This window comes from Penaeus chinensis, chromosome 2 (assembly GCF_019202785.1).
Source record: "Penaeus chinensis breed Huanghai No. 1 chromosome 2, ASM1920278v2, whole genome shotgun sequence".
NCBI lineage: Eukaryota > Metazoa > Arthropoda > Malacostraca > Decapoda > Penaeidae > Penaeus > Penaeus chinensis.
The window spans coordinates 42,562,756-42,573,043 of NC_061820.1; the positions used below are offsets into that span (position 1 = coordinate 42,562,756).

Sequence of the window (10,288 nt, forward strand, 5' to 3'; positions counted from 1 at the left end):
CCATTTGTTTCCCTAAACGACCACTTATATCTCTGTCAGCGCTCTGGATTTTGGAGAAAATCCGCGGAAATTCCACTTTCTCCTCGACGCGCGTAAAAACGGCCTGCATTAACGGTTCCAAGTCCTGGGAAACCATGGCCGGCCGCCGCTCTCCCCAGTTCGGCCGCCTCTGCTTGTGACAGGCAACCGATTCGGATTTTCTGACGAAGGAGGGGAAAGTAGACGCATACTGGCGGCTCACGGCGGACATTCGTGTCCAATGACCGGGTTCTATGGGACTCTCGAGCGTCATTGCGAATTAAACATACCTATACATCTTCCGTCCCCCTCTTAGCGCTCCACACAGACCGAGATCCAAAACGAAACTTCATTTCTGATGGTAAGCACGTGCCATGATTTTTTCTCTCCCCTCCCACCTTATTCCGCATCATAAACAGGTTGTCCGTTCATCCCAAGGCCGTTGAAGAGGCTCGAGTAGGCGCCGCGTAAGACGTCCACGAGCCGACAAAAAAGACAGGACACGCCCTTCTTACATAAACACTTCGTCTGCCGATAGCCAGGAGGGTAAGCGTCGCCAAAGCCCTTCCGCGCCGAGTCCCCTGCGCCTTCGACTGATCCGGAGCGAGGACGGTAACCCGGTCGGCGGGGAAGGAAGCAGACTCCCATGAACTTAGTACCTACAGATGTATATTGTGTGCGTGTGCGTACGTGCGTGCGTGCGTGCGCGTGTGCGTGTGCGTGTGCGTGTGTGTGTGTGTGTGTGTGTGTGTGTGTGTGTGTGTATGTGTGTGTGTGTGTTCGTGTGCGTGTGCGTGCGTACGCGCGCGCGCGTTTCATAAAAGCATCTCATACTCTTCGAGGTCGTTTCAACACTGAACGCTGGCTCCTTCTGTCCGATTAATAGATTATCCGTTTTTGTCCTTCCTTGTCTGCCCATCTATCCCTGCGGCCCGGCCCCTCGTCGCCGCTTCGTCCGCCGTGTCCATTTGCAAAAAGAAAAAAAGAAAAAAAGAAAAAAAAAAATCTAAAAAATCGATACCTGTTTTCCTCCCCGCGAAGGCCTTGCTCTGAGGATTAGTAGAAGACGGAGACTAATCCTCCGAGGTCGTCTCAATTTCGCCGCGCGAACCCCAACATCGCCGCAAACTAACGAAAAACAAAAGGAATAACAGAAACGAAAATACAAGCAGAACCCCGCCGCGTGTTCGAGCCCCCGCGCCATTCCCAGCCTCCTTCCACCGCCTCTGAGGAGACGGGCCCAAGACGCGAGCAACCTTCGAGACCTCCGCAGACCCTTAGCGAAACCTGAACAATCTGTGGTTATCCCGCTACGTGGACCCTCTGCCGCCGCACTACATCGCTGGCAGAGCAACGCATCACGGCCAACCACCTCTGCCCACTTCAATCTACCTCCATCACGCTACCCTTGCCCACATTACCTCCGCCTATACCCTCCCTCCCTCCGTCCTCTGCCTCCTTCCCTCTCTCCCTCTCTCCCGCGCTCCTACTTCTGCCTGCATTCCTCCTTCCTCCTTCTATCCCTGCCTCCCTCAATCCCTCCCTTCGTCTTCTGCCTTCCTCTCTTTCTCTTTCCCTCCCTTCCTTTCTCCCTCCCCCCTCCTTCCCTCCCTCTCTCTCTCTCTTTCCCTTTCGTCCCCCCTCCCTCCTCCTGTCTCCCTTTCCTGCCCAACGCATCCTCAAAGGGCTGATAAAGGGCGGACCTCGCTCAAAGGCCGCCGAGGAAGGCGATTCTCCTAACCTCCCTCATAGAAAAGCAGACGCACGCGGGCTCAGAATCCAAGCTCGCAGTGCCTCTCCCTGACAAGACGGAATGAAAGCATTCGACACTTCTTAATCAGGTAATGACACTACATCTCGAAGCGCTCGTCGTGATTAAGAAGCAAGCCGATTTTCAAGAATACATGAAGGGAAAAAAACACACACAAACAACCTCCTACATGTCGGGATTGTGCTCTGCCGCCAGCCAGTGAGCCGAGTCTTGCATCACGAGTGAAAACCGAAGTCAAAATTCATGTCATGGCTGAATTTTCGCTGGTTTCCCGACTTTCCACTGCTCAATAAGACAAGGAGAGGAAAACAAGCTAAACAAACATTAAACAAAAAATAAAGTAAATAGTACAAGAAAAAAATATATTGAAAACAATTACGTCTAGATAATAAAAGAAAAACAACAAACGAACGAAAATGGATATCAAAACAAAACAAAAAAACAAGTTATCCCAACTCGAAGTCCAACCCCAAATTCGGCCGCGCACTCGCCATACCTAACCCCCCACCCGCCCCCACCCCTGCCCTCCCCGCACCCCTCGCCCAGCAGCCAAAAAGGGGACACCGAAGACGCCGTCGGGAGGAGCCGTTAGCCCGGGGCGGTGCGTGGCCGAGGCGGGCGGGGCAGGAAACCACGCTAACGGCCGCGAAGGACCCAGCGCGCGGGACTTCCCCTCTTTCCCAAGCAAGGGAGAGGGACTCGGACGGACGAGGAACTTCGTCGCGTATCGATGGGGGCGGAAGGCTAGGGTATCGTTATTAAAAGGCCCTGGAGGTGAAACTGTAATATATAAAACAGCTTCATTAAATACACTAGCCCCCCCCCCCCCTCTACTTGCAGGTGTAATTGTAATAAAGCTTACTTGCAGACGTATTCGTAATGTAAAAACGTCACTAAACACACCAGCAATATAATATAATTGTAATATTAAAAAGAACCTTAATTGCATACACCAGGCTCTCCTCCTCACAGATATAATTGTGAGCTTCATCAAAGGCACCAGACTCCCTCCTGGCGGTCCCGGCAACATCCACAATTCCGACCTGCAGTTCTACTCGTCAGCACAGTACACAGCGCACCGTTATGCACATACGACTTGGTCCCGGAGAGCGCGGGGCGGGTCCAAGGGGCCAAAGCCACGGGGCCTTCTCGGTAACGAAGCAATAAAGCTCATAAGTGCCCATTTTGTGGTGGAAGATCGCCCTTGTTGCTCGCCTCGTTAAGGGTTTCACAGCCAGCGATAAGGAGACCGATGGGCTGACCAGCGAGCCTCTCATGCGAACGCCTATGTAAATTACCTCTAAAAAACTCCAGCCTGTTAACATTAAAAATAAATAAATGCTAACTGTTTTCATAATTATACATGAATAAACTGAAGCCGTAATCATAATAGCACCAACATGACCACCACCAACAGCAACAACTGCAATAACAACAACACCACCAACAACGACAACAAAAAACTACATAACCCCCATCACTCACAGTAAGAACAACTGCAACGCCAGCAACAGCAACAACAATAATGACTCAAAGCATTCGCGTAGAAATCACACAATGATTTTGCCACACATAAAAAACACGAGAAAAATGGAAACAGGGCCTGGGACACAAGGGCATCACGATACACTTCCAGAAACCCCCAAACAGTGTCATGTTGCCGGTTGCAGCTGCACAGTGGCCACAAGTGCAAGGGTTCCGTGACAGTGGAGAGGCGCCTGGCCTTGACTGACCCACGAACCCCCACCCCACCCACCCCACCTCCCACCTCCCTCCTCCCCTACCCATCCCCTCGCCTCTCTCCTCCTCCCTCCCTCGTCTCTCTCTCCTCCCCCCACCCAACCCCCTTCTCCCTCCTCCCCCTACCCATGCCCCACCCCCCCCGCGGGACTCCACCCAACTCTGGCATTTGGCATTTAGCTGTTTCAACCCCTCTCCCGCCCGCAATAGCCAGTCCTCGGCTCCAAGTCATCACCATAACAGCGCATGGGACTCATCTGCCTAAACGCCATGCACAAAAACGCAAGGATAGTCGAATGAACAATCTAACAATAATGCGAATAGCCATGAAAGAAATATCGCTTACAGAGTACTATACCTGAAGAAAAAAATTAATACTGATACTACTACAAACCGCAATACAGAAATAAATATGAAAAGAGACAGTAAAAAAACTAGAAAAACAATGCTAATACCGATAATGCAGTAACCCAAACGCGGTCCTACCAAATTATCCCGACGGAAAATCCGGATAAATGAGAGAGTAACCCTTTGCGTGCTCAGCCGGACGGGAAACGGTCGGCCGCGACAATTCCGGCTTCGCTCGGGACAATGCAGATCCCAGACGCGGTTGGCTGCCGTGGCGGGAAAGTGGAACCCGCGCCACGTACACACACGTACACACACGTACACACACACGTACACACATTCACACATACACCTACACACAAATATACGCACACACGCGTACACACACACACACACACACACCTACACGCATGCTCGCACGCAGGCACACGCACGAAAGACCCTTTGGAAAGTTAAAAGAATGTAAAAAAAAAAAAAAAAAAAAAAAATCGATAACCATTTTGTCTATCTATAAAAGTCAAGAAAATTACATTTATGTCATCATACAGCGCCCCCCCCCCTCACCCCCCACATAGTGCGTGTGTGTGGGGGGGGAGGGGGGGGGACTTCAATGCTCGCATAGAAAGTGAGCTTCTGTTGGCACATGACACTTTCCTTTGCAAGTGACACGGGAGTCAGTGTCACATACATATCAGTGAACCATACACCGTCTGATTATCAACAGGACAGGAAAATCATCTTCACGGAGAATCATGCATATTACTAATGCTTTAAGAGTGAAAATAATGAAATATAATAAAAAAAAAACGACAACAACAATAAAAATAACAATAATAGTAATAGTAATAGCAATAATAATAATAATAATAATAATAATAAAATAATAATAATAATATAATAATAATATTAATAACAATAATGATATTAACAATAATAAAAACAATAACAATAACAGCAACAACAACAATGAAAATAATATATAATGATAATGACAATAATCATTACTACTTACACTTACAATGCCAGTGATGATTGATAATTGATGATGATTGTCGTGGTGATGGTGATACCAATGAACACGAAGAAGAAAAAGAAGAAGAAGAAGAAGAAAAAGAAGAAAAAGAAGAAGAAGAAGAAGAAGAAGAAGAAAAAGAAGAAAAAGAAGAAAAAGGAGCAGAAGAAGAAAAAGAAGAAGAAGAAGAAGAAGAAGATGATGGCAGATGAATAAGATGACGATAAAGGAGATAACGGGGAAGACGATAATATCAATAACACTATAAACAAAAATATGATAAACAACATATGAGAAACACACAAGCCCAGCCCCACCTCAGCCCCCCCCCCACCGCCCGCCCCTCCCCTACTCTCCGTCTCGCAAATCTCCCGCGCCTTTTTCGTTCCGCGTTTCCAAACTTATGTAAATCGCAGCGCGGAGGGAAAAACCGGTCTTCGCGAGGTATCCACAACACAACCTCACTACTACTACTCTCTCTCTCTTCTCTTTCTCCCTCTCCCTCTCCCTCCCTCCTCCCCTCACCCTCTTACCCCCCCCCCTCATCTCTTATCCTCCCCCCCCAGACCCCCCTAGCCATCCCCCGCCTCCTCCCCTCCCCCTACCCCATGCCCTATATCCTATATCTCACCCCCTATCCCCTATCCCTATCCCCTACCCTTAAGTAACTCCTGTCCCCTTCACCCATACCCCAACCTCACCCCCTCTACCCCAGACCCCCATAACCCCCCCCTCCCGACGAGAAGCATCATCTCGCCTTCTCGTAAAAACACTCGTCTATCGGCAAGGACAACGAGTGACTCTACCTGCGAGGAGGCGGCGAGATTTTTTTTTTTTTTTTGGGGGGGGGAGGAGAGGGAGGGAAGAAGAGGGAGGGAGAGGGGGAGGGAGAGGTAGAGGGAGAGGGAGAGGGAGAGGGAGAGGGAGAGAGAGGGAGGGACGGAGAGAGAGGGAGAGAGAGAGAGGGAGAGAGCGAGCGAGCGAGCGAGCAAGAGAGAGAGAGAGAGAGAGAGAGAGAGAGAGAGAGAGAGAGAGAGAGAGAGAGAGAGAGAGAGAGAGAGAGAGAGAGAGAGAGAGAGAGAGAGAAAGAGAGAGAAGGGGGGAGAAGAGCAGAAGCCAATAATTCGCCCAGCGATGAGAAACGATAAAAAGAATGAAAGAAAGAAGTCCTTCTGCTACGATCTCCTCTTCCTTCCTTCCACCCCTCCCCTTCCTTCCCTTCCTTTCTTCCCCCCTTCTTTTCTTCCCCCCCTCCCTTCTCCCCCCAAGCGTTTTCCAAGCTACCTCCAGCAGGCGACGCTTCCCTCCCCCCCTCCAAAGAAAGACCGCAAGGGGCCCTCTCGCTTCTCGGCAAATGACACCCGAACCAGCTCTTTCGCGGCGCAAAAACGACCCCGCAGCCCACGTGACCGGCCGTCGACGTGCGCGCTCTCATCCCTTGTACCCTGCTCACCTCATTCTGACTATTATATAGACAAAAAAAATGTTACTTAAAAAAAAACAAGGCTGCTGATCAAAAAAAAAACAAAGCGCAAAACAATGCTCTCCTTGTCCGATTTTTTCCATATACGGTAACAAAAAGAAAAAAGAAAAATAATAAATAAAAAACAAAACAAAATAAGAACTGATCCTTGAGAGGCACAGCGACACCAGAGCGACGGCAAAGGCAAGAACCGCACTCGTAACACGCCAAATTCAGCGCCGACGAGGAATATCAATAATGCATGAGTTGAAATGCAAATCGAAACACCTCTTGCGTTAAGGAGAAGGAAAGCCTATGCAAATTAAGAGAATTGCTCATGTGCGCTCTTAGGAGGCATGTAGGGGTTTTCTTGTCTCGGAGACTACGATGCTACGTCTTCGAGAGGCGATGGGAAACGTCTGTTCAAGCTGTCAAACTCCTTGGTGTAAGCTCAGTCGTGAAGTGATCGCGATCCAGTAACTTTGTAATTACCCGATAAGGTTATTGGATTGCGTATATGTCTGTCTGACCCAGAAGTACACATTCGAGATCCAATAAAAATAAACAGGAAGTGGAAAACCAATTAAATGAACAGAAAACATAGAACGACGACGGGAAGCCAGAAGGAGTACTCACTTGTAGAGGTTCTCGGCGCCGGCCCTCAGCATGAGCTCCTTGTTGATCTCCTGGTTGAGCTTGGAGCGGCGGTTCTGCAGCTTTCCGCGGCATGTCTGCAGCCGGGGGTCCGAACCCTGGAACGAGAGGAAATGCAGTTAGGTTTTTATCCCAGAGCCACTCTTATCACGCAGGCAGTTTCGCCAAAGTCACCACGCCCGACTCCTCCTCCCAATGCAATGTAATTTTGTACAATTGCCGCGCGGCCCTCGCTTTCCCTCACTGGATTTCAGACACCATAAAATGCGAATATGACAGGTAATGGAGCCCCAACGCCAAGCTCGCCAGTACCGTATCCTTGACGAATGTAGTTTTGCAAGTACTCCTTTTCGTCTACGATTACCGCCGCGCAGCATTGGCCCGCCGGAGCACGCACTTTGGAGGGAAAGAGGGTCGCCGTAAGAGAAACCGCAGCGCATGCAATCACAGGGAATTCCGGCGGGTCAAGAGCAGCGCGGCTCACGGAGGGCCTCTGCTGGTGACACTGACCGCGTGGGAGACAGCGGTGACTGTTCCTCCAGACACGAGCCCCCCCCCCCCCCCCCCGCATTCCCGAAGGAACCCCGGCCGCCCATAAGAGCAAGATCCGTCCCCGTCGGCTCCCACAACAAAGCGCGGATCCACTTCTCACGAACCGAAAAGGGTCGAATACTGCACGATCTTTTTTTTATATATAAAATGGGAGGGTGTTGCCGGGAGTGCAAGGTCACGCTGCACCGACACCACCGCGGCTGTACCGTATGTTGCACACTCGCAGCACTTTCACGCCCCCAGGGCATCCTCCGGTGTCCTCGTAAATCTTGGCTCTGCTCCTCGAGTCCCGCGGCGCAAACCTCAAGGCGCGGACCGACGGCGAGCGAAGCACTGCCCACGGCGCTCATGACTCACTGTTACGCGCGATGTACCAGTTACAACACAAGCCTTAGGCGTGGGGGGGGGGGGGGGGAGCGCACTTCACGTTAACGATCATAAACGTGCTGATTATAAGAAAGCGAAGAAATCTACCATCCATTTATTTACGCCCACCGGAATAACTGACAGGTACCATCTTTTCATCCTTCTACCTCAGCAAACGTACCATCCTCCTCCCTTCTCTTCTCGCTAGAAATCACACCCAAAATTCCCTACATCAAAAATAGAAGCGAGATCCATCATTCATAATCCGATACTTTCCTGCACATGCACAGGCGCCGTCATGATGAACAGGCGAAACCAGCGACTCCCCGATCCCGACATCCGGATCGTCATGCACGCCGCGCCCCGCTGCCTCGCTCGCTCGGGCTTGGTCATGCGGGGTTACGGATGCATGAGTGAGCGTCGGGAGGGGGAGGGAGGGGGAGGGAGTCGGGGGGAAAGGTCAAACGAGAGTTAGTGCCGCTTGGAAGAAGACCTTTGAGGCTGCGGTGTCACCTGGCATCCACCAGTGGTCTGTTCAGGACGCCGTGTTTGGTAGATCTCGTTGGCGCAATTTCGGCTCGAGAATTCAACCTCGCCATGCATCATACTCGCAGGGGCATCTACACAAGGCACCCTGTTCCTTTAGGCACAAAATCTCGAAAAGAATGGCACCTCTCGCTATCCCTACATCAAGGGGGGGGGGGGGGGGGATGAAAACGAACATCCCATTAACAAAGTGTTTCCAAAATCTGTCAGGTGAAAGTAGCATTGGCGGGTATATCATGCTGTATAGAACGAGGTTATCACCCCGTATCATACTAGCCAGCGATATCAATCAAATTCAACATAAAATAAATACGAATGAGTAAGTGTGAAACACCACGCCACCCACACGTGCCCATAATAAAAAAAAATAATCTGATCGTATAGCATATCACCAAATTCTGCACCGCATTAAAAACACCCAAACGACTCAATCCCACAAATCCTACGTCTTAAAACTATCCCAAAAATGCATGTACACGAAACTACACTCAAACTTTCCAAGGAGCCACAGAGTTTTATGCCTAAGGTCAGCTGAAGCCTTCCGGAGGGCGAATCCATACTGATATCACGCAAGATCCTGTTGCGGCCTCAGCAAGCGGGCGGCGGGCGAGACGATCTTCCTAGCATTTTCCTTTCTCGCGTTTTTCATTTTTTTTTTTTTTTTTTTTTTTTTAGTTCTAGAATCGTAAGCATCATCCTTGCGAATCGGTCTTAATCGGTCTCTTCTATAATTATAGGCCTATCTAATTTCCCACCAGTTTTCTCTCAGAGTCAAATTTTCTCTTGATTTAATTACTTTTCCAAATTCTAAGCAACCACGCTACTCCCCCCCAAAGACACCAACTCGTTTCTATTTCTCCGTGCAGCCTTATCTCGTGCCGCAGCTGTGCAGTGTTGGAGAGGAGCCAGCTGACCAGCCAGGTAGGTGGGTCAGGAGTCAGAAACGAGGCCTGCTCAAGCTGACCCCGAGACGCGACCATGAACTTTTTCCCTTATCGATTTTTGCCAAATTGACGGGTTTCGTTAACGGTCCGCGCTCAGTGTGACGGGGAAAAAAGTTCGCATTTAATGTGACGGGGAAAAAAAGCTCGCTTGCGAAGTGACGAGGAAAAAGGCATTCCTTCCGCGTGCCTATAATTCCCTGATGAAGACGCCATAACGGAGATACGCAGGCGGTTCTCACACCTTCAAATCCTAGCATGACTTGCCTCTCCTCCTCTCCCCTCCTCCTCCTCCCCCCTTCATCTTCCTAGCCCTCCCTCCTCCTCGACGTCACCCTCCGCAGCGTTTCTCCCATAATTACCTTGTTTGTGGCCTCTCCCGCCGCCGCCGCCCACCCCTGCGCCATCGCCATCTCCCCATGACGGAATCTCCGGTCACTCCTGGATGCCGCACTCCAGCCCTATCACCCACGAACGATCACGAATCCACACTCACCATATCAACCACATTCCTCATCGACCACACGCGATACGTCAAAACCCACTCCCAAACAAGCGTCTATCCGTGGTTTCCTGAAAGTGTTATAACAGGCCTTCGGAGACCCTTCCGTAGTCGCCCCCCTCGCGCTCTTGGTCTCGAGAGGAAGTCGTCAGTCGCTCGAGACGTAGCTTGGTTGTCTCGAAGGCGTTTTTGTCTTCTCTCTCTCTCTCTCTCTCTCTCTCTCTCTCTCTCTCTCTCTCTCTCTCTCTCTCTCTCTCTCTCTCTCTCTCTCTCTCTCTCTCTCTCTCTCTCCCTGAAACTTAGACCAGGTACCCTAAACACAGACCTAAAAATTCAACCACCACGTCACACTTCACGGTGAATCGCCCCCCCCCCC

The 10,288-nt window shown here is 50.4% G+C and overlaps 1 protein-coding gene across 2 annotated transcripts in view; it reads right to left on the reverse strand.

The window, feature by feature from the left end:
• The window catches only part of LOC125032218 (rhophilin-2-A-like), a 210,355-nt gene that overhangs the window by 18,614 nt on the left and 181,453 nt on the right, over nucleotides 1-10,288 (reverse strand). For both annotated transcript variants that reach the window (XM_047623311.1, XM_047623319.1), the window contains one exon: nucleotides 6,988-7,103. In XM_047623311.1, coding sequence (XP_047479267.1) covers nucleotides 6,988-7,103 — 116 coding nt within the window. The remainder of the gene's footprint in view (nucleotides 1-6,987; nucleotides 7,104-10,288) is intronic.